General features: G+C 35.6%; 1 protein-coding gene across 4 annotated transcripts in view; it reads right to left on the reverse strand.

Annotated features, from left to right (window-relative positions):
* The window catches only part of AQR (aquarius intron-binding spliceosomal factor), a 98,305-nt gene extending 73,181 nt beyond the window's left edge, over positions 1 to 25,124 (reverse strand). For all 4 annotated transcript variants that reach the window (XR_012120627.1, XR_012120629.1, XR_012120628.1 and 1 more), the window contains exons 1-8: positions 24,874 to 25,124; positions 22,392 to 22,448; positions 20,275 to 20,315; positions 8,731 to 8,766; positions 6,484 to 6,604; positions 3,911 to 4,051; positions 2,113 to 2,181; positions 1,085 to 1,185 (exon numbers count right to left, since the gene is read on the reverse strand). Coding sequence is in view for 1 of the 4 variants with exons in the window: in XM_036998436.2 (XP_036854331.2) it covers positions 1,085 to 1,185; positions 2,113 to 2,181; positions 3,911 to 4,051; positions 6,484 to 6,604; positions 8,731 to 8,766; positions 20,275 to 20,315; positions 22,392 to 22,448; positions 24,874 to 24,948 (641 nt within the window). In the remaining 3 variants the exon portion in view is untranslated. The remainder of the gene's footprint in view (positions 1 to 1,084; positions 1,186 to 2,112; positions 2,182 to 3,910; positions 4,052 to 6,483; positions 6,605 to 8,730; positions 8,767 to 20,274; positions 20,316 to 22,391; positions 22,449 to 24,873) is intronic.
* Positions 25,125 to 25,146: the final 22 nt, after the last annotated feature.

Genomic DNA, 25,146 nt, shown 5'->3' on the forward strand with positions numbered 1-25,146 from the left:
TAACACCAGGTTTCATTACTTTTTGTATTACTCTCTTGTCATGGCTTATGAACTTCACTAAATAATCTCACCCACACTCATGGCTTCAAATACTAGCTAACATGTATAGAATACTTTTCCAAGTGGAAGACAGAACGAGAAAGAGCAGAAAGAAGTAATCAAAGGCCCAAGGGAAGTGAGTCCAGAGATCCATAAGTTTGGATACAGTATACAGAGACTCACTGGATAGAAATAGCTAGTCTATTATAGAAATAGCAGAGCAAAAGGAGTGAGTGGGAAAGAGCAATTGAAGATGAAGAAAAAGGATAACTATGGAGCAGTCATGAGGTAAATAAGGCAAGAGCACAATTAGACCTGTTAGCCTCAGAGAGAGAGGAACACAGAGCCCTCCTGCGTCCTAAGAGCATTTTGTTCAATGAAGTAAGTACTTGCTACCAGACTTATCCAACTGATAATATTACTATTAAAATAATCCCTGTCACCTGCTTCTTTAATCCTTACACTTGATTTACCTTTCTCTTCAGCATTATCACCACCTAACATACTACATAATTCACTTAACAATCACTGCGAAGACCCTGTCTTTAATTTCTAACCCCAGTCTCATGATTCTTGCTATCTTCCCCAACTAGGATGTCAGGTCCACAAGAACAGGAAGTACTTTCCATTTTGTTCTCTGTTATATGCTCTCTACCTAGAATAGTACCTGTTATGGACTATGGTTGGAGTATGTATGTCATTGTTAAGAATTGGGGAAGAAGAAAGAGAAAAATTGTATTGTTAGTCTGCAGATAGTGGAGAAAATTGGGAACAATCCATGACAGATATTATGGACAGCAGGCAGGAAGACCAGTGATGCCCTCATCCATGGGGCAGAGAGAATGGAAGAAAGAAAAACACGTTATGTTGTGGCTTCCCCTTTAGACCTTTGTGAAAAATATTCCTATGACAGTATAAATAAAAGCACTTCTTAATCATTTATTTGGTTCATCACTATATAAAGGAAACAACAGACCAGTCCACATCACCTCAGACCAACAACCTGGCATAATAACCCAAAAGGGAACAAAGCTTTGACACATACTGTTCTCTTGCTTCTGGATCCATCTTTTCATCATTCTTTTTAATCAAGTTCCAGAATTTTCTTAGCTTAGGTGTCTTTTTTAATTCTAATTCCAATCGTGCCTGAAAGAATGATGTGATATTAAATCACCAGTAGCCTCAAAGTTTACAAGGATAAAGATTACATCAACCACTAGCTAGTTTTCTAATGTATGGATACAGTATACAGCAATGGCATAAAACCTAAAAGTGACCTGACAAAACCTGACAACTAAGAAACTAATAAGTGTATTTTAAGAAACCATTCAATTCTCTTACTAATAGAAAAAATAAAAGAAACTGCCTTTTCTAGTTAAGATTTGAAGCACAATAATTTTTCTTTTTTCTAAAATTAAGGACTTAAATTTGAAAAATATAAGCATTAATACTTATGAGCATAATCATGGAAATTTTTTAAATGTCTGAAAAACAATGAACATGAAACAGCCATCATAGTAAACAAGAAAATGTCCATGTCACCACAGTCTTTCTTGTGACACTTATCAGCTTTTTAGCATTCAGAACCACACTGAAATTTGATAGTTTTAACTTTACTCCCTAAGATCTGTTCATTTGGTTTTGATACTAGCACATATTATTCAAAAAGATTTGATGAACAAAAATGAAGTTGTTGAATTAAACATGATACAGACCTTCTCCTACAGCTGTATAAAGTAAAAGTTCAAGTCTGTATTTAGTCTCATCCAAAGACATACATAGGAATAATAACCATATTTTACCAAATTAACCCACTTTCTCTATGAGCTCAATAGACATTACTTCACCTTACAATATGGAAATTAGGTGAAACATATTAGCTTGCACACAGAACTTTAAATCTGAAAAAATTACATTTATGAGAAGTTAATGCAGAGTAAATTAGATAAATTTTCTAAGCAGAAAATGGGATTTGGGGATACCATTTTTATCCATATAAAAGGTACACAGTCTAAAACCACATATTTCACTTACAACACATATATACATAAGTTTCTGAAATTAGGTTCTTACAGGCTGTAAGCCCATCCACATGGGGAGGGAGATAAGCTGCTGTACTTGGCTCCGTATCAAGTCCACTTCCTGTTTAAGGCATAAAGAAAACACATTTATAAGCACACCACCTTTTTAACCTCAGTGTTTATATAAGAAGCATACTACCTTTTTAACTCCTGGGGAAAAAACATGCCACCAATACTTTCAAATGGATATTTTAATAGTAAGAAAGTCAATACTTTTTTAAAAAGATAGACAATTCTCATTACTTGCAGTCTGTATTTGTGAATTCACCTACTCATAAAAACATATATGTAACCCCAAATCCAATACCCCTGGGGCTTTCATTCATACACAGACAGCATGAAGCAGTGAAAAATGTTGCATTGCTCAACACACACATTTCTAGGTGAAGTTGAACAAGGTGATGCTTTGCCTTCTTGTTTCAGCTCTCATACTATAAAAAAGCATCCTCTTTTGTGGTCTATTTAGGGGTACCTTTTTTCACATTTTTGTGCTTTTTGTTGGTAATTTTATTATTTAAAATCATCCCCAAGCACAGGGCTGAAGTGTTGTCTCATGTTATTTGCAGAAAGGCTGTGATGTGCCTTACAGAGAAAAATGTGTGTTAGATAAGGTTCATTAAATCATAATTACAGCACTGTTGCCCTGAGTTCAATCTTCACACATCAATAATATATATTACATAAGGTGCCTTTAAACAGAAACACATAAAACAAGGCTATAGATTGATTGGTTGATGAAGACGTGACCAGAGGCTTTTGGGAACCTACCCCTAGGAGCAATGGATCAGTTTTAGCTAATGTAGTCTTTGCAGCTCCTTTATAGACTATAACTACCTCTAACAGCAACAGCATAGTGCGGGAAAAAAGCTTTCAATAGTAAACTAGCTTTTATTAGGTTAATTAAACCTAGCACCAAACTACTAATACTAACTAAATCTTGCTTTTCTTCAATTTCTGATAAGGAATCACATCTATTTATATTTATATTTGCTTTGTTTAGCTTAATAAATGTTAAAGTGGTATAAGTGGCATTGAGTAAGGGCATCATAAGTATTTTATAAATGCCTTTACAAGATCCATATGAGGCAGTACATAGAAACAGATAATAACCATCCACCTGTCACAATCTTCAGGATAAGAAAGAATGCCAGGCATTCTCCTGCATGTGTCTAAGCATACTACCAATTCAGAATCACTTATATTTAAATATCACTTATTTTTTTTTAAATAGGTATCTATCTTGAGATAACCACAGTAAAGAAGCACAAATGAAATATTAATTATTATAAATATTTAATTTTTTAGAAGATACTCTTACAAAGGCTGGAAATGTGTCATATACAACCCAAGAGATTTTCAAAGATCATCCATGGCTGCCCCCAATCAGTCAACTCAAAGCATAACTCTCCTAGTGACCTGCTGGCTGTGCATGAAACATGAGTGAAAAGTAATGAAACTGGGTTTTGTGGGCAGTTTGTGGCATAGATCTCATTATTCAAGGTTCGTATTAACAGACTTTTGCTCCTCTACCTTTGGAGAATTTCAGTTCTCATTATAATGTTTCTTTATAGAGTCTAGAGAGAAAAAGGAGAGCTCAAGACGAAACTATTAAAAAGTGAGCAGATCTTATAAAATGGTTTTATTAAGAAGTGACAGAAATTAAGCTTTTAGCATTATCCTCATTCCCCACTACTATGGATGAAAAGTTGGCTACAAGGTTATCTCATTTATGTCTCACCTAAAAGAACAAGCAAATTTGAAAGTTCTTCCAAAAGATAAAGTAAAATTACCAAGCTATTGAAGCAATGATCAAGAAAAAGCAGTAAGACTGTCTGTTCATGGAGTGAAAATTCACCATCAGTTTCAGCTAATGCTGCCCTCAAGATGCACTTAAAAAAAAATGGGAAGTGGTCTGGCTTCTTCTTAAAAGTCTGAAAACAGAAAGAATAAAAATTCATTTTGAAATGGTTTTCTCACCTCTTTTTCTCCCCTAAAGACATATTGGTAGACTTTTAAGGAGTCTATCAACAAAACCAAATAATTACACATATATTATCTACTTACTTATAGGTTAAGGGTAGCAAGTTGAATATAGGTTTGTGGAAGGAGTATGAGAGTTGCTGAAACCTTAAGCTAATAAAATAATGGTTTCATTAATTCCTCTATTTTTTCTTTTGTGGATTATGCCCATATTCAGCTTAGTTTTTGTTTTGCTATTAAGGATCTTCAGTGGTTTAATTCTTCTGACTTAAACAAAAGAAACATCTTCAGCAAAAATTAGTTTTCCACCAACTAATCTCAAAGACAACCTCTCTTCTGCTTTATATTAGCTTTTTACTCTTCACATGTAAATAATGTTAAAAAAAAGGTAAACCATGGAAATATATTCAAATTTCTCTTTGATTTCCTTCCCTATCTAGTTACTGGCACATTTCTTATTTCACAGACAAGTCCTCCAAATGTGTGTGGTCTGCACTGGTTGTTTCATTCTCTTCTCTAACACAAGCTTCCACCCACAGTGCTCCCTTCAGTTTGTTACAGCTGTCAAGTGCACTGGACTCTTACCAACCCTCAGTTCCTTTTCAAAGTGCTAAAAGTTCCCCTTCCTTTGGCACTTAAACAGCAGTGTTCTAGAGTTCTAGACTCCTTCTTCTATTACTTCAACTGCCATATGCTGATTCCAAATACACATTTTCAGTCCAGATATTCTCTTTAACTATACATCCTAAGATTCTTCTACTAGACAATGTCATCTAGATATTTCAAAGGCAATTTAAGCTCTATAAACTCAACTCAACAATTTTATACTCTTTCCAAGTATTGTTCAACCCTCTATTCCCTATATTGGTAAATGACATCATTATCTATTATATTCAGTTGCCCAAGCCTGGAAAGTTACTGAAAATAACACACTACTCTAATGCTACTTCAATTATCATATCTAATCAATTCTACTTTGTAAATATGTGTGTAACTTCTCCTCTTAATCTGTATTGACATTTTTATGTTTCAAGCCCTAACAACAAAGTGATCTTTATAATAAGCCAACTGATCAGGTCATTCTCTAGCTCAAGAAATTTTCCCTCTCCCTTCCTACAGCAGTTTGAAACAACTCTGAGAAATCCTCTAAGATCTCTCAATAAAACAGTTGGCCCATCATTTACTTTGGGCTCTTATCTGCCCAAAGATGGCACTTGATGAATATTTGAGAGAAGTAACCATGGCTTTATCTTAAAAAGTCTAACACTAGACTCACAGACTTCAAGAAGGGACTAGTGGTTACCAAAGGGAAGGGGTTGGGGAGGGAGGGAGAAGGGGACTGAAGCACACTATAATTCACAATCACAACATAGGTAGGTCATGGGGAAGGCAGGACAACATGGAGAAGACAAGTAATGTCTCTACAGCAACTTACTACGCTGATAGTGACTGCAATGGGGTATAGGACTTGATAATAACATGGGTGAATGTTGAAGCAACAATGTTGTTTATGTGAAACATTCATAAGATTGTACACCAATGATACTTTAATAAAAAAAAAAGTTTACCACTTTCATACTTTGTAGACCATTCCATCAAAAAGATGACAAGTACCCAAGTATTTTCATTTAAAAAAGCATGACTGGAGCTGCAGTGGGGTGTGTGGGGGAGGACTTGATAATAGTATGGGTGAATGTAGTGACCACAATGTTGCTCATGTGAAATATTGGTAGGATTGTATATCAATGATACCTTAATTAAAAAAAATAAAAGCATGACTGGGAGGGAAGAAATTCCTTCGATGATCTGACCATTTCATGGTGGCTAAAACACATCCCTAAATTTTGCATCCCTACTGACCAAGCCTCTATTATACTAGCACAAAGAGAAAATGTCCATTAGAAATGTAAAAAGATGAAACAGATGCCAAATCAGGGATAAAGAAATAAATGAAATTATAATATAAACCCATGACTTAGGAAACACTCTGTATTCATGTAAAACTACAAAATATGTACTCTCTGTTGTGAAAAAGAACAATCAAAAATATTATTTCATTTGCACACTATTTGCAGTAATATAAATTTCACATTATCTGATATTAGAAGTCTATAATCCATGCCATTTTTTTGTTTCAAGCACAATAGAAAAGTAACTCCACATTAATAATTTCTTAAATTCGTAATGAATTAGTTTGAAAAAAGTATTAAAACCAAAATAAAACTATTATTTATCATATACCCTTTTTCCCCTCAGTGTTTACTTGATTACTGGGTAAAATTTTATTCTAAAAGCATTATTTATCATCAGTAAAAGTTCTGCTACTTTGTAATGGCATAAGCAAGCATACTGTGAAATCTCTGAATTAATTTAAATCTGTTACCTCCCATGCAGGGACATTTTCTCTGAACTTCTCATTCACCATACAGCAGATTGACATTAAATAGGCTTTGCTGGACACCTCTGGAGAATAATTCATCCAGAGGTAATTTTCAAGATACTGGCTGTGAAGAGTGAAAAGGCAAAGAATATTTAGTTATCACCACTCACTTTGCCACCTGGAAAAGTATCATTTTTACAAATTTCTGAAAACATCTAGAAAATCTATATAATTTGAGACTCCTTCACAAATTTACCTGTAATCTAGGCTATTGCTACCCACTGCAAGCTTACAGGCAGCAACTTTAGCTTTAGAGAATGAGAATCTTATACCTTCAAGTAGGAAGACATCAAAGGGTACCAACAAATAAAATTACCACGGTGAAAACACTACGTCTTCCTTTTTATCTAAGGCTCTTTGTGTGGTAGAAAACAAAAATATTTGACAAGTATCAGCTCTAAAACAAAATATGATGGGCAGTTTGAAAGATAAATGTTTCTGAAACATTAATACTACCTGACAATAGAATCTAACAACTTCCAGAACCGAGGGAATGGCAATCAAAAAGAAAGTTTGTAATATTTAACTTACAAGGTATACAACATGTCAGTTTTCAAGGTCGCTGACATTTTCCTCTCACAATGTCAAAATTCTTATTTTAAGACTGTGGTGAAAATAGTCCTAAACAAAGTTAAGTACTTCTGATTTCTAAAATACAACTTAGTTGTCATGTCTCATCATTAAGGATAGTTATAAACATCAATTGTGTACTGGGGCAGGACTTTTTGTTCCTACTGTAAATCAATCCACAAGCATGTTTCATTCACTCACTCATTCGCTTACACCCAGCCGCCTTCTCTAAGTCATCTCACTTTCTACTCCAGCTAGCAAGAGATCATCAATTATCTCTGTTACAAACTGGTTATGTTTGGAGGTTGGCACACAGAAAATGGCATGCTTATAAATAAGTTAAATTTACATAAAAGTTAACAAGCCTTTTCAGTTATTAAAAATCTTCCACTCTCATTGGGGCCTTCAATCTGTTCCGTTGCCTTCTTCTTCAGTTCCTGCAATTCTCCAGGTTTCTGGTATTTGCCTGTATTGCAGAATTCTGGTTTTATCCTAATTGCATATCAGTATCCTCTTAATTAACTGCATATCAGTATCCTCTTAATTTTAATATCTTTTTGAAAGAAGGCATGATATGATGGAATTGTGCCATTAATCTGAGGGCCAGAGGCTTCCAATTTCTAGACTCAGTGTTCTCCACCATAAAAATAAGGAAGACCTTACTGGGGTTACTGTGAGTTGTAAATGAGATCAAGTATTTAATAATAACATAGTTCTTAGACGATAGTAGGCATTCAACTTACTAGTTAATTCATAATTATAAATTTCAATTTACTTCTATAAAAAGACAGCCTACTTCATACCATTTTTGTTACGATCAAATCAGTGTATACAGGAAGTAATAGTTGTTAACTATTATTCTGACCCCTGATGGGGACTAGACGTAAAGGTAGTGTAGAGAAGTGGAAAAATCATGAACTTTGTATGGCAGCCCAGCTCTGCCAATTACTTAAATGCATTATCATGAACAAATGGTTTAAATTCTCTGATCTCAGTTCCTTCTTCTGCTAAATGTAAATAGTAACACTTATTAACAGAGTTGCTGTGAGTGCTCTTTATGTAAAATATTTAACACTGTGCCTAACACTAAGCAAGTGTTCAATAAGTGGTAAATATTACTGTCATCAACAACAATCCTGTGGCTTTTATTTGCAGCCTACTGGCCAGACTTGGTTGTAACATGATCTAATCTACCTTCATAATCTAAAAATTGTATGTTCTGTTTTGTCTGAAATATTTGTAAGTGCCTAGGTCAGAACAAGGCTGCCTTGGGAATAACAACTTAGCATGGCAGGAAAAAAAATGGATAAAGAATGCTCTCCAATATTCTCTAGCTGATCACTAGAGAAACCAAGTAAAAGTGCAGAAACTGTTCAGCCATATACTATCTTAACCAGTGAGAAACAACTCAAAATACAAGTTATACTGATAATGAAGCATCATCTTTGAAAACAAAGGATATCACATACATACTCCAAAGTAAGCCAATCACAAAAATGCAAACCTTAAAAAATTCAGAGTCATTTTCTTAACCACTCACAGAAATGTACAGAAAATGTGGCTGAAAGTTAAATCATGTTATCATCTTGAACTTCATTAAAGCAAAGCCCTTTAACTCACCTAAATTCCAATAGCATTATCTTTCTGATGGCAAACCTAAAAAAAAATTAGTAACAACTGTTTAAATAGAAAACATTAGAGGTATTAACATGGATACATTTTGGTATCCTGTTTTAATACTGACTCATATCAGAATCATATTTTAATATGCACTGAAAAACACTGATTTTGCTTTTATATTTTTTTGTTTGTATTTTGTCAGGGTGCTTTATTTCATTCATTTCTAAAAACTAAGAAGTTACTTAAGTGAAATCTTATACTATCCACATAATAAAAACTATCAGCACTATTACATACTGAGATACAACACAAATATTAGTAGGCCAAACAATTTTAATGAAAACACAATTGTTCATCATCATTATTCATAATAATGGACCACAAGTACCAAAAGCTAGGTTGTCTCAGTTTCTTACACACTGACCAACATTCTTTCATTTAACTTTCAAATGGAAACATTCTGAAGTCATGCCCTCCTAAAAGCACAACGTGTCTATATTACAAACATGGGAATCAGACTTTTCACAGGCTTTGTAGTCTCAATAGTAAGTCTAAAATATTAGAAAATTGTAGATAGGAAATAGCAGATATTTCTATTATACTTTTTTAAAAAAATAGAAGTACTTTGTTTTATATGAAAAAATGATGCTGTACAGCCCAGTTTGAAAAAGACATATGCACCCCTATGTTTATCGCAGCACTATTTACAATAGCCAAGAAATGGTAGCAACCTGTGTCATCAGTAGATGAATGGATAAAGAAGATGTGGTGCATATACACAATGAATATTATTCAGCCATAAGAAGAAAACAAATCCTACCATTTGCACAACATGGATGGAGCTAGAGGGTACTATGCTCCGTGAAATAAGCCAGGCGGAGAAAGACAAGTACGAAATGATTTCATCATATGTGGAGTATAAGAACAAAGAAAAAACTGAAGCAACAAAACAGCAGCAGAATCACAGAACCCAAGAATGGACTAACAGTTACCAAGGGGAAAGGGACTGGGGAGGGTGGGTGGCAAGGGAGGGATAAGGGCGGGGGGAGGAAGGAAAGGGGGCATTATGATTAGCATGTATAATGGGGGGGGCACGGGGAGGGCTGTGCAACACAGAGAAGACAAGTAGTGATTCTACAGCATCTTATTATGCTGATGGACAGTGACTGTAATTGGGTTTGTGGGGAGGACTTGGTGATGGGGGGAGTCTAGTAAACATAATGTTCCTCATGTAATTGTAGATTAATGATATCAAAAAAAAAATTAAAAAGATGCTGTAGTTACCAGGTATCTCTCAAAAGACAGGTTCGAATGACCACTAATTTAGTTTTATCATTTTGTATATTAGAAAAAAATAGCCAGACCAGAACACAGTCACTAAATAACAGGCTACAGTTTTGAAAATCAAATGTGTATGCATTATGAACTTATATCCTAAGAGACCATTATCCCATCAAAATCCTATTCCAGTGATTTCTGATCTCTTAAATAGTTTCACTAAGCAAGCAATTTCACAGAACTTTAGTGAGAATGAAATGAAGATTTTTACTGTGCAAAAGCACAAAGACAGAACACTGAGAAGGTACTGGCTTCTACTGCCAGGTCACTGAGTGGATACAATGCCTTGTGTGTCAGACATTTCACTTTAATTGCATGTTGGACAACAGAATTCACTCAGTGGCCACCATGCACACAACAGCACACTTAATTTCTTGAGCCACAGATAGGACCTCATGATGAAAGAAAGAAAAAATTCTGATTCAAGAGACAGAAGATCAGTATGCTAGTCATGACCTAGTGTTATCTTGGTACCATCTTTTAAGCATTCTGCGATTTTCATTTTCTCATGTACAAGAGGCAAGAGGCCAATTTATTTTTGGATGACTGGACAGGAGAAACTAAGTCATGATAGGCCAAGATATCACTCTGAAAAATCACTCAATTTATCTTCCAGCAATCTTGGTAGTATTCATTAACTTTGGAGTTTTATGCTTCTGTCATAAACTTTTTGAAACCTAAGTAAAGGTATAAATATAAAATATAAAAATGGCCTAAAAACTAGACATTATGCCAAAAGAACTTTAAAGATAAGGATGAAAAGTTACAAGTAATAATGACAAATATAAATAATATAAGGTATTTGGGAATGGTTATTTCAATTAGTTACCCCTATTTACTTAGTGAATGCTGTCTGACATGGTGCTATGCATTTCATTAAATCCTCCCAAAGCTGGATAATTTATATACAATAAACTAGGTCTATTAACTGATAATTAACTGCGCCATTAAATTTGACAAGGAAGAGTGGGCAGGGGCATGCATAGGGGAGCTCCTTTGCTGCTATTATTGCCTCCTACTTCTCTTAGGATATGGTTGGGTTAAAACACGAGGTCTGGAGCTATGACAGCCACCATGCAACCAATGGGGAAAGCCAAAAAATCTGTTAATAGGCTGACAAGGGCTCTGACATTATAAACTTTGAACTACCTGCTTCCATATTTATTATGAGATAGATTTTTAAAAAACTAACAATTGTGAACAAAAGAAGCCAGCCAGAAAATAATACATACCATGTCATTCCATTTATTTAAAGTTCAAAAACAAGCAAAACTAAACCATGGTGTTCATGTTTGCATACTTACACATGAAAATGGTGAAGCAAAGAGCTGTACAGGAGGCTTTTGGGATATTGACAAATGTCGGTTTTTGTTACCTCGGTGTTAGTTATGAATTATTGCAGAGTTATGAATATGCAGTAGAATGCTATTTGTATTATACCCTTCTTTGTGTTATATTTCATAGTCAAAGGGTTTAAACATTGTTAATAAAAATGAACACTGGAGAAAGTAAAATGGTCTGTAACTCAACCCTTTTGTCAGCATAAAAACCACTTGGATGGACTCATAACAGGATTAACAGTCTTACCAAAGTGTGCTGGTTAAGAGAATTCTAAAGGGCAATGAATCCTCTGCCATTTAAAAAAAAGTATTGGGGAAAAGCCAACAAAAAGATTAAAGATGGTGGCGTGAGAGGTGAGACAGTGAGGCTTCCTCCTAAAACTGCTTATAATACGAAAATATAGTTAATACAACTAATCCTGAAAGAGCAACAGGAAAGAGGACTGTGCCAGACTGTATACACCTGGAGAAAAGAGCAGACCTCATGGAACAGAGTAACATACCAAAGCTGTGGTCCGGCGGGACCCAAGCCCTTCCCACACCCCAGCTAACCAGCGGGAGGAAGAGAAACAGAGCTGGGAGGGAGTGGAGGCCTGTGACTGCTGAATACCTAACTCTGGAGATGTGCTCTAGGAGCACTAACCTACATTTCATGTTGCTTGCATGGGACTCTTGTGATTAGGGGGTTGGAAAGCTAAGACAGGCATAATTCCTGGAGAGACTGAGATTCCAGATGTTGTGGAAAGCAGGGATCCATATCCAGCTGCTCTGGGACAAAAGAAAGGTGGGCAGTATGAGAGACTTCCTAACAAGGAAGCCCTTAGCAAGAGGGCTGCTAAAGGGACAAGGATTGCACAGAGCTTACTGCTCAGGAGAAAGGACAGGTCGACAAATTTGTTCGGGTGCACTCTGCCCAGCAGGTTGGGAGCTTTCATGATCTTCAGGTGCTCCAGATCCCTGGCTGGCTACACAGCTCCAAGGATCCCCTCCATGATATGCAGCCTACTGCACCTTTCTCCTGGACAGCCCCACCTGGCTCACAAACTGGCAAACCCTACCCTGGCGTTAAGCCAGCCAGAGGGAAGCCCTGCCTACAGCAACTACAAATGCAAAGCATAGAGGCTTATACCTATGTGCTTGGCCCACTGGTTCAGGCAGTGGAGACAGGCATAGTAGCCCGGAAGCAAGAAACAGCTCTTTCCTTCCCCAATGCACCAATACAACCCCCTTGCGACCCCTGACATTGCTTCAGGGGCTGAGCAGCTTGAAGGTAGAGCTTCTGGACACTATAGGGCACCATATACAAATACGAAACATAAACGTAAATTTTCAAAGTAAAATTATTAATACAACTCCTGAGAAAGATTTAAATGACATTGACCTCATGAATCATCCTGAAAGGGAGCTCAAAATAAAAATCATTAACATGTTTATGGAAGTACAGAAAGATACTCAAGAACTCAGGAATGAATTCCAGTCAGAGATCCAATCTTTGAAGAGCACAATGGAGGGTATTAAAAGCTGATCAGATATGGTGGAGGAGACAATAAATGAAACAAAAACTAGAGACGAGGAATACAAAGAAGCTGAGGCACAGAAAGAAAAAGGAATCTCTAAGAATGAAAGAATATTGAGAGAACTGTGTGATCAATCCAAACAGAACAATATTTGCATTATAGGGATACCAGAAGAAGAAGAAGAGAGAGAAAAAGGGACAGAAAGTGTCTCTGGGGAGGTAATTACTGAAAACTTCCCAATCTGGGGAAGGAGATAGTCTCTCAGGCTACGGAGATGCACAGATCTCCCAACACAAGGGACCCAAGGAAGACAACACCAAGACATATAGTAATTAAAATGGCAAAGATTAAGGATAAACACAGACTATTAAAAGCAGCCAGAGAGAGAAATAAGATCACATACAAAGGAAAGTCCATCAGACTAACATCAGACTTCTCAGCAGAAACCTTACAGGCCAGAAGGGAATGGCATGATGCATTTAACACAATAAAGTGAAGGGCCTCAAACCAAGATTACTTTATCTGGCAAGATTATCATTTACATTTGAAGGAAGGACTAAACAATTTCCAGATAAGCAAAAGCTGAGAGAATTTACCTTCCACAATCCATCTCTGCAGTGTATTTTGGAGGGACTGCTATAGATGGAAGTGTTCCTAAGGTTTAATAGCTGTCACCAGAGGTAATAAAACCACAGTAAAGAAAGTAGAACAGCTAATTACTAAGCAAATGCAAAATTAAATTAACCATCCCGAAAGTCAATCAAGGGATAGACAAAGAGTAAAGAATATGATACCTAATATATAAAGAATGAAGGAGGAAGAAAAAGGAGGTGAAGAGAAAAAAGAACCTTTAGATTGTATTTGCAATAGCATACTAAGGAAAAATAGAATGCAGTGCATTCATTCTAGGAGACTTCAACACTCCACTAGCTCTGAAGGACAGATCAACCAAACAGAAAATGAGTAAGGACACAGAGGCACTGAAGAACACATTAGAACAGATGGACCTAACAGATTTCTACAGAACTCTACACCCAAAAGCAACAGAATACACATTCTTCTCAAGTGCACATGGAACATTTTCAAGAATAGATCATATACTAGGCCACAAAAAGAGCCTTGGTAAATTCAACAAGATTGAAATACCAGCCAGTTTCTCAGATCACAAAGGTATGAAACTAGAAATAAATTAACAAACAAAATGAAAAATCTCACAAACACATGGAGGCTACACAACATGCTCCTAAATAACCAATGGATCAATGACCCAATAAAAACAGAGATCAAGCAATACATGGTGACAAATGACAACAATAATTCAACACTGTAAAATCTGTGGGATCCAGCGAAGGCCGTGCTAAGAGTAAAGTAAATTGCAATACAGGCCTACCTCAGGAAAGAACAATAATCCCACATGAGTAGTCTAAATTCACAATTAACGAAACTAGAAAAAGAAGAACAAATGAGGCCCAAAGTCAGTAGAAGGAGGGACATAATAAAGATTAGAGCAGAAATAAATAAAATCAAGAAGAATGAAACAATAGAAAGAATCAATGAAAGCAAGACCTCATTCTTTGAGAAAATAAACAAAATAGATAAATCCCTAGCCAAACTTATTAAGAAAAAAAGAGAGTCTACATACATAAACAGAATCAGAAATGATAAAGGAAAAATCATTATGGACACCACAGAAATACAAAGAATTATTAGAGAATACTATGAAAAATTATATGCTAACAATACTGGATAACCTAGAAGAAATGGACAACTTTCTAGAAAAATATAACATTCCAAGGCTGACCCAGAAAGAACAGAAAATCTGAACAGACCAATTACCAGCAATGAAATTGAACTGGTAATCAAAAACCTACCTAAGAACAAAACTCCTGGACCAGATGGCTTCACTGCTAAATTTTATCAAACATTTAGTGAAGACCTAATACCCATCCTCCTTAATGTTTTCCAAAGAGCAGAAGAAAAGGGAATACTTCCAAACTCATTCTATGAGGCCAGCATCACTCTAATACCAAAACCAGGCAAAGACACCACAAAAAAAGAAAATTACAGACCAATATCCCTAATGAACATAGATGCAAAAATACTCAACAAAATATTAGCAAACCAAATTCAAAAATACATCAAAAAGATCATCCACCATGATCAAGTAGGATTTATTCCAGGGATGCAAGGATGGTACAACATTCAAAAATCCCCCAATATCATCCACTACATCAACAAAAAGAAGAACAAAAACCACATCATCATCTCCATAGACGCTGAAAAAGTATTTGACAAAATTCAACATCCATTCATGATAAAAACTCTCAACAAAATGGGTAGAGAAGGCAAGTACCTCAACATAAGAAAGGCCATATATGACAAATCCACAGCCAATATTATACTTAACTGCAAGAAGCTGAAAGCTTTTCCTTTAAGATTAGGAACAAGACAGGATGCCCACCCTCCCCACTTTTATTCAACATAGTTCTGGAGGTCCTAGCCATGGGAATCAGACAACACAAAGAAATGAAAGGCATCCAGATTGGCAAGGAAGAAGTTAAACTGTCCCTGTTTGCAGATGACATGATATTGCAGATAAAAAAAACCCTTAAGAATACACTCCTAAACTACTAGATCTAATACCTGAATTCAGCAAAGTTACAGGATACAAAATTAATATGCAGAAATCTGTGGCATTCCTATACACTAACAATGAACTAGCAGAAAGAGAAATCAGGAAAACAATTCCATTCACAGTTGCATCAAAAAGAATAAAATACCTAGGAATAAACCTAACCAAGGAAGTGAAAGACCTATAGTCTGAAAACTACAAGACACTCATGAGAGAAATTAAAGAAGAAACCAATAAATGGAAACACATCCCATGCTCATGGATAGGAAGAATTAATATTGCCAAAATGGCATCCTGCCTAAGGCAATCTATAGACTCAATGCAATTCCTATCAAAATACCAACAGCATTCTTCAACAAATTACAGAAAATCATTCTAAAATTCATATGGAACCACAAAAGACCCCGAAGAGCCAAAGCAATCCTGAGAAGGAAGAATAAAGTGGGGGAGGATTATGCTCCCCAACTTCAAGCTCTACTACAAAGCCACAGTAATCAAAACAATTTGGTACTGACACAAGAACAGACCCATAAACCAAAGGAACAGACTAGAGAGCCATGATATAAACCCAACCATATATGGTCAATTAATATACTATCAAGGAGCCATGGATATACAATGGGAAATGACAGCCTCTTCAACAGCTGTTGTTGGCAAAACTGGACAGCTATATGCAAGAGAATGAAACTGGATTATTGTTTAACCCCATACACAAAAGTAAACTTGAAATGGATCAAAGGCCTGAATATAAGTCATGGAATGATAAAACTCTTAGAAGACAACATAGGCAAAAATCTCCTGAATATAAGCATGAACAATTTCTTCCTGAACACCTCTCCTCGAGCAAAGGTAACAAAAGCGAAAATTAACTCATGGGACTACATCAAACTGAAAAGTTTCTGTATGGCAAAGGACACCATCAGCAGAACAAAAAGGCATCCTACAGTATGGGAGAATATATTTGTAAATGACATATCCAACAAGAGGTTAACATCCAAAATATATATAGAACTCACACGCCTCAATCCCCAAAACACAAATAACCCGATTAACAAATGGGCAGAGGATATGAAGAGACAGTTCTCAAAAGAATAAATTCAGATGGCCAACAGACACATGAAAAGATGCTCCACATCACTAATCATCAGGGAAATTCAAATTAAAACCACAATGAGATATCACCTCAAACCAGTAAGGATGGCCAACATCGAAAAGACTTTGAACAACAAATGCTGGCAAAGATGCAGAGAAAGGGGAACCCTCCTACACTGCTGGTGGGAATGTAAGCTAGTTCAACCATTGTGGAAAGCAATATGGAGGTTCCTCAAAAAACTAAAAGTAGAAATACCATATGACCCCGGAATCCCACTCTTTGGAATTTACCCAAAGAATATAACTTCTCAGATTCAAAAAGACATGCACCCCTGTGTTTATAGCAGCACTTTTTACAATAGCGAAGATATAGAAGCAACCTAAATGTCTGTCAGTAGATGACTGGATAAAGAAGATGTGGTACATATATACAATGGAATACTGTTCACCCATAAGAAAGAAACAAATCCTACCATTTGCAACAACATGGATGGAGCTGGAGGATATTATGCTCAGTGAAATAAGCCAGGCAGAGAAAGACAAGTGCCAAATGATTTCCCTCATTTGTAGAGTATAACAACGAAGCAAAACTGAAGGAACAAAATAGCAGCAGACTCAGAGACTCCAAGAATGAACTAGTGGTTACGAAAGAGGTAGGGTGTGGGAAGGCAGCTGCGGAGGGAGGGAGAAGGTGATTGAGGGGTATTATGTTTAGTACACATGGTGTGGGTGATCACGGGGAAAACAGTATAGCACAGAGAAGGCAAATAGTGAATCTGTGGCATCTTACTACACTGATGGGCAGTGACTACATTGGGGTATGGCTGGGTACTTGATAATATGGGTAAATGTAGCAACCACATTGTTTTTTCATGTGAAACCATCATAAGAGTGTATATCAATAATACCTAATAACTTAATAAATTTTTTTTTTTTTAAAGTATTGGGTAAGAGCCAGAGAACTCCACCTCTAACTAATGGGAACGATTTTAGTTTAGTTACTTAATTTCTCTTTACCCTGGTTTCCTCATCCATGAAGTGAGGATAACAGTGACTATTACAGGGTTGTTGTGAGGTTAAATGAACTACTATATAAGGTAGTTAGAACAGAATCTGGCATATAGTAAGCAGTGAACAAATAATAATTAATAGTATTTGAATATTTTAAAACCAAACAGGTAAAAATGTTGACAAGCTTGCCAAATTTGATAATGGTAAGAGTAGCAAATAAGAATCAACTGTGTAACAGAACACACATTACATGGCTGATTGAGTAATAGCTTATTTTAAGATCTACCTCATTTTGAGATCCTAGAAGTGATCATTTATATAATAAGAAAATTAAGAACTGACTGGTTATTTCCAAGGGATATAGGGCTAGTGTGCAAAAAAATGCTATTATGAGAACTTTAATGTGTAATATGAAGATTACCTTACAGTTATAACTGCCTACTTTGGTAGTTTATAAACAAATTAATAAATCTTACATCAAGCCATTGCCCAATAAGGAATATGCTAAGAGTACATAACTTAGCAAAACTTCCACAGGCACTAGTCTAAAAAAAAAAAAACGGTCATTTAAAATTTGAAATATACACTACAATTTATGTGTTATAGAAATGTTCTGAATTTTTGAACTTTGAGACTTGGGGGCAGAACACAATCAGTTCACTTTTATTTAAGTATTAAAAATGTGTACAAGATAAGAAAATGGCTGTTAAGAGTGCTATGATAAATCTAAGTGAGCCTGGCCAATGATGGCTACTTCTTTCAGCAATTAAAAAATAATGTAGTCAAGTCTTTACAAGTTAAATCATTGGCAGCTTTTATTTATTAGTTATATAAAAATTATCTTCATAAAGAAATATTAATGGCAAAGGTTTAAATGAAAAAATTGCAAAAAAAACAATTATTATCTGAAGGTTCAAGATAATTTTCAGATTGGTATATCCTTAATTAGTAAGAAAAAATGAGCCTAGAATTTATCTACCCATTCATCTTTAGCTAAGTTTTCTCTGGCAATTTCATCCATATTCATCCTCTGATCAGCAATTCATATGTTATATATCTGCTCAAATGTTGTATCATCTGAGAGGATTTTTGCCTGATCATTCAATCTAAAATAGCTTTACCCTAACCATACTTAATTTTTATGTATAGCACTTACTACCTGCTGACATAACATATCTGTATATTTCTTGTCTGCCTAGATTAGAAGTAGATGTAAGCTCCATGAGCAGAGACTTTATCTGACATAATCACTGTTGTGTCTCACTTGGTCCTCAACCCAGTCCTCTCTTCTGAGTTCTACCCCTGGCTACCCAACTGCTTACTCATCATCTCCATCTGGATGGCTCTTTAGTACCTAGAATTCAATGTTTCCAAAAGTGAATTAATGATCTATCCCCAAACCCACCCCCAAAAACAACAGCAGTCAGTAATGGCACCACTAATCACCCAGCAACCCAAGCCAAACACTTTGGAGTATCCTTGATTTCCCTCATCCATCACAACCAACCACCAACCGTCTCTTCACTTCCACCCCTCTCAAAACAGCACTCCTCTCCATCCCAACTTTCCATGCTAGTCCAAGCCAACATTATCTTGAATTAGACTACTACAATACTCAACTAATTTCCTGTCTCTTGCCCACTCCAAATTCTCTTTTTAATATATCACCATAATGCTTACAACTCTTCACTCGCTTCCCATTGTTCTTCAAATAAAATACGAACTCCTTAACATGGTCTTTGACCCAGTCTACTTCTACAGGCTCATGAAGTGATTACTAAAAAAAAAAAAAAGCAAACACTTACTTTGACACTGCCATGGTTTTGCCTTCACAACATTTAGTAAAACTAACCTCCTATGACTGAGAAAACACATGAAAAATACCAAATCTGAGGTTTTGTAAGGTCTGTGACATTCATAACCTAAATGTTTCTATTTCAAATTAAAACATTTAGTCAGTTGTCCTTTTAAAATATTCACTAAGCAATATGCCTACATTGAAGATATGGAAATATGCCCAAAATACATTAAATATTTTTATTTTAAAGGCACAATGCAGAATAGTATGTAGAGAATAAACATTTTCTGTTGAAAAAAAAAAAAATCAGCAAGTGGGGACTAGGATACACCAAGAATTAAGAAACAGGGAAGGAGATTTCTTGAAACTTATCCCCTTCTGGATATTGTTCAAAAAATAATAATAATAATTTTTTATTATTCTATATAATTTTTATATAATATATGATACATCTTTTTTATTTTGAATTTATTATAATGTTCTACAATTTTAAAAGAATCTTTTAAAAGATTTATCAGAAAATGATACAAAAAATTGGTACTATGTAAAATGAAATCTCTGTATTTATCACCTTCACACTCCTTCAGAAACAAAGCAAATCCTACAATACTCAATACCTCTAATTAAATTTGAAGGCAAAGTAATAATCTGATTCTTCAGCAGCTAGATACAGTTTTACTAGCTACTATCTCTCTCATAACCAAGTTAAAAAAGAAAAAAGAAATCCAAGTTATGATCACAGTGAGTTTACAAATGCAGATGAGATCCAACTGGTCCCACCTAACCCATATGTATGAAAATTAAACTTATTCCTACCTTGATTTGACAATCTCTTTCTCATATATCTCTTCAATGACCTGTTAGCAAAAACATAAAAATGTTCAGTATCTCAAACAACTCTTTTTCAGACCCTAAAATGATAGTTTTCAATCACTGAGATTACACAAAATAAGTTGGTTTAGGATAGTTAATAATTATTACTGCTATTGAAATAATATTTAGATTTTTTATAATTCCATTACATTCTCAAAAGAAAGCAAAGCAGTATAATAAGATAAATAGCATGTCTACACAAAAAGAATATGTTCATAATACTTATAAGGAAAATAAAAATTCACAAATCAGGATATGTGTAAAAACTTAAAGTATATAAATGTTATTGGACTCCATATAAGAATCTAACAGTGTGCTTTCAAAAGCCAAAGAGAAAATAAATTAAAAGTACGAAGACATAATGAAGCAAATGTTGTTTGTTTCACCCTGCTTTCCAAATACATTTGTTAAAACCTCAGAATTTCAATTCATTTGGGTTAGGGTGGCCAGGATGGTGTAATCTTTAAGAATCAGGCTCTGAAGTTGGAAGTCTGGTTCAAACCATCCACCTTCACTGCTGATGAATACAACCTTTGCCTGGGATAGCTCTAAGGCTCAGTTCCAATTCCACAAAAAGGATCTAATAATACAAGTTATCCCGTAGGGTTGTGGTTAAGATACCACATATAAAGTTAGTGCAAGTCCTGGCACGTGGTAAGCCCTTCAATAACAGTTGCCAGTAGTAGCAGAAGTAATAGCAGTGGTTGTGATTATAGCAGTAAAAAAACAAAAATCCTGTTATAAAATTACAAAGTGCATTAACACGGTAAAATATATTTTATGTTGTCTTTGAACTGCTCAAAATATATTTGTCAAATGTAGAGAGAAAACGACAATGGCAAACAAGTCTTACTCAATTTAGATGAAATTTTATGTTACTCCTTTTGTTTTTATCAAAATTCAAATTAATAAAATGAAAGGCATAATCTTTCTAAAATACCAACCTATAATAAAGTTATTCTAAACAGGCATACATAGCTTCATCTAGAATTACCACTAGCATTAATTAAAATGATCTGAACATAAACCTAATCTCTAAAGATATTAATCTAATTAGGTTCAACTCAATCTAGCAGTGTTAAGATATTTTTGTTATTAAATGAAAAAGGACCCCAGTAACCCCCAGACCCAATATATACAAACATAAACATATACAAACAGTATATACTAAGATAAAGCATTTCTACTGGTATTAACAACCACTAATGTCTACCATGTTTATGAATATCCTCCTGATGAAGCAAGGGGATTATTAGCAAAGCAAAAACATATCTACAAATGAAACATACAAGTTCAAATAATGTAAGAATTTTGAGTTCAGTTTCACCAAGATGTCTAAATAGCATCACAATTCAATTTATGGTGGCAGACTTAAAGTTGAGTCTTCATTACTTGTTAAATGGCATGCAAACTGTCAGCTCTACTTCATTTAAAGATCTCTCTTTAAGAATCTATGTCAATAAGAATTAATCCTATATTTAGGAATTTTCCTTTCATTTATCCTAAATTGCTTCAGGTGAATCATAAGTCCATTCCCTTATTGAACATTACTGGTTTAGTCATCTAATCTTCTACACTAAACAACTTCCACTTCTTTCACCATTGTTACAAGTATTTTATCTCAATTCATCTACCTAAAAATAAAGAACAATAGATTCTATTCTAAATGAACTGTCACAAAATTGTACAAAAGTTTGCAAGTATTTACAAAGATATTCATTACACAGTCATTCATAACAATGATAAATTAAGTGAAAAACAATCTAAGAATCTTTAAACAGGAAAACAGTTAAGTAAATTATATATACATATAATTTTTAAAAAGCTTAATACAATAAAATGACAGTGGAAGTTATCTGAAGGTAGTGACTTTAATTTTCTTACATGTAACTTCTGCATTTTCCAAAATTTCTAACATGAGTAAAATGAGTTTGATAATTAGAAAACTGTAATTTTAACTTTTTAAGAAATTATGGAATGCTTTTGTTAAATTAGCCCTTTAAGAAGAGACACAAAGAGTATATATCTAGTCAAAAGTATGTGTGAACAAAAATACTTACCTTTATATCAAAAGGTGATTTTTTCTTGATATGGGGAGCCCAGTATTTACATGCTAACTGTGAAAGTAAACAATATAAACATTAAGTCACAGATTCATATCATTATATGTGAATATTTAGTGACAAACTATTTCTTCACAGGCTACTACTGGCATTGGAGGACACAGTAACTCTAACATCTAAGGGGACCATATGGGCATACAGAGCAGTTAGTGTCCTTGGCCCCAAACCACTGTGTGCCAGTAATGCCCTACACTACACTGCTAGTTTGATTTAAACAAACAAAACATACTTTTCTAACCACCCCTAGGAAACAATAGGGCCTAGTTAATAACCAAACAGCCTCAGCATACAGGTAAGGAAATTCAGGTCTGGAAGACTAACAGTTAAGAGTTGAGTCAGTATTAAAAACCAGATTCAAAATCTTCAGGAATGTTGAAATGTAAAATAATAACCTTTAAATGGTTAGTACACACCCAGATAATCATAAACAAAACCTAAAATACTATAGTCTATAAGCAGGTTATTAGAGAATAAGAGTTGTTAAATTTCAGCACATTTGGTTTTACCTGGATATTGTGAATTTTAAATACACACATACAATGTTTTCAGATACTCAGATAGGTAATATTCAAAAAACAACATGGTCTTATTGGTGTGTGTGTGTGTATATATATATATATATATATTTTTTTTTTTAAAGAAACTAGATTACATTATCTGGTAAGCACAAACTCTCAATATATTTATAAAAAGGTGTATCTGCAGTGTCTGGCATATTGGAGGCGTTCAAATAATAGCTGATGGATGGATGCATGCAGGATGCATGGATGAATGGATAAGGTAAAATCTGAAATATTACATCTTCTATGAGGCTTTCTCAACCCTACCTAATGATAATTGCCTCTTCCTTCTCTTCATTTTGTAAATAACTCTATTATAATCCTATCTGTGTGTATTATTCATTGTTTCTATCTTTCCTTCCCACTTAACTGGAACACTAAAGAGATGGAACCTCTGTCTTCTTTGCTTCTGTGGCTAAGAACCTGTCACAGTCAACATATGTTAGGAGCCTCCCAAGCAGTGAGGACACTGGCTTTGAGGAAAAGTCTCTCAACATGATAGTAATGGCCCACTTACATGACACTTCCCCAATTATCAGTAACTGCCCAACCCAACAGAAAATAGTCATCTATTCCATGTTACCCTCATTTTCTCATTCTGCTCCCTATGGGCATCACAAAAATTCAACCATCTTTTCCTTACATCATATCCATAAAAGAAGTGAATCTGATCTGTTTTCATGAACCTAGGATCTTCCAAATAAATATGTGTATCTCTCTTCTGATCCAAACTGCTAACTTCATCTTTACTTCATTAAAGATCTAGCAAACATTTATTAAACATCTATCGTGTCCCTTTTTTCTGGTTTTCTCTTTTACTTGGGATGTAATCTGTGACCTCTCAGACATTACTACTTGCAGGAACATACTGCCCTCCCACACACACTTCAGCCTCCTGTAAATAGTAACTTTTTCCATTCTCATGTAGTATGGCTATGACAGCACAGACTGTTCAAAATAAATCTTACTGAAAGATAAAAAGGAAATAGTAATACACTAGCATAAAAAAATTGAGGTCACAAAGTTCTGATCTCCGATCTTCTTAAAACTACATTTTAACCTCTACAGCTCATTCATTCAATAATGACTAAAAAGCACCTTCTCTGGTCAGGTTGCCAGGTGCTCAGAACCTAAGGTTAAAAAAAAAAAAAAAAAAGCCGAGATTTCTGCTTTGGCAAATTCACTGAGACAAGGAACAGAGGAAAAAAGAAGTAGGTGGGGTAACTTCCACATTGAGCTACCTGCACTCTTAACAAATACCCAAAGCAACAAGTAAGGGTTAGGCATGTCGCTGAGGGCTACAGGGTTGATTTCCCTATTCAAAACCAACCGTGGTTCACTGCAACACGGTCAAGAGGTGCTAAAAGAACGCTCGCAGAGCATAGACAGGATTGCCCTCTTCACAGCTCTATCTCTTGGGAGCAGATGTCTCGTCAGATTCTCGTCACTTTGCTGAAAAACGAAGTTATACTTTGGCTTAAAAAAAAAAAAAAGCCTCTTCCTCCCTCAACTATCAGTCCAGCATCACCTCCGCCACAAAACTTTGCCAGTCTCAGGTAGCTCAGGTGCTCCTTCCCTGCTACTGCGACGGACTCTAACACAGCAAATCTCGCATTGCAACTGTTTTTGTCTGCCTTCCCCGGTACTTGAACTCCAGACAGGGCGGCCTTTTTTATCATGGCATCCCCAGCACGTCGTACAGTGGCCGACACTGAGCAGAGAGTAAAAACAGTTTGGTGAATGCACTGACGAACGGACGCCTCGTGGGTGCTCCCAGTCCCAAGGAAAATCCCACCCCCAAACCTCGGAACCTCTATGTCCGCGGGCCTTTCACACACACTAAACCCGCCCAAGCGCACCTGGGTCACGAACTCCGCGTTCATCTGGGACACAGTTGGAGCCACGATTTTCTTGGGTTGAGCAGGGGACGCCATAGCAGCACTATCGCTCTGCTCCAGGGGGAAGGAAAGGACCGCTCCGAGCAGCGGTGAACCAGATGCACTTCCCTAACAGGCTGCTCCAACTCTCTGACACGGTGGCGAAGGAAGCTGCCAGCCTGGGTATCTTCCAGTCTTCAGTCTGGTAAGGAACTCACACAGGACCCCATACATTTCCCCGGAAGCGGAACAAAA

Source organism: Manis javanica, chromosome 8, assembly GCF_040802235.1.
Source record: "Manis javanica isolate MJ-LG chromosome 8, MJ_LKY, whole genome shotgun sequence".
In the NCBI taxonomy this organism is placed as follows: Eukaryota; Metazoa; Chordata; class Mammalia; order Pholidota; family Manidae; genus Manis; species Manis javanica.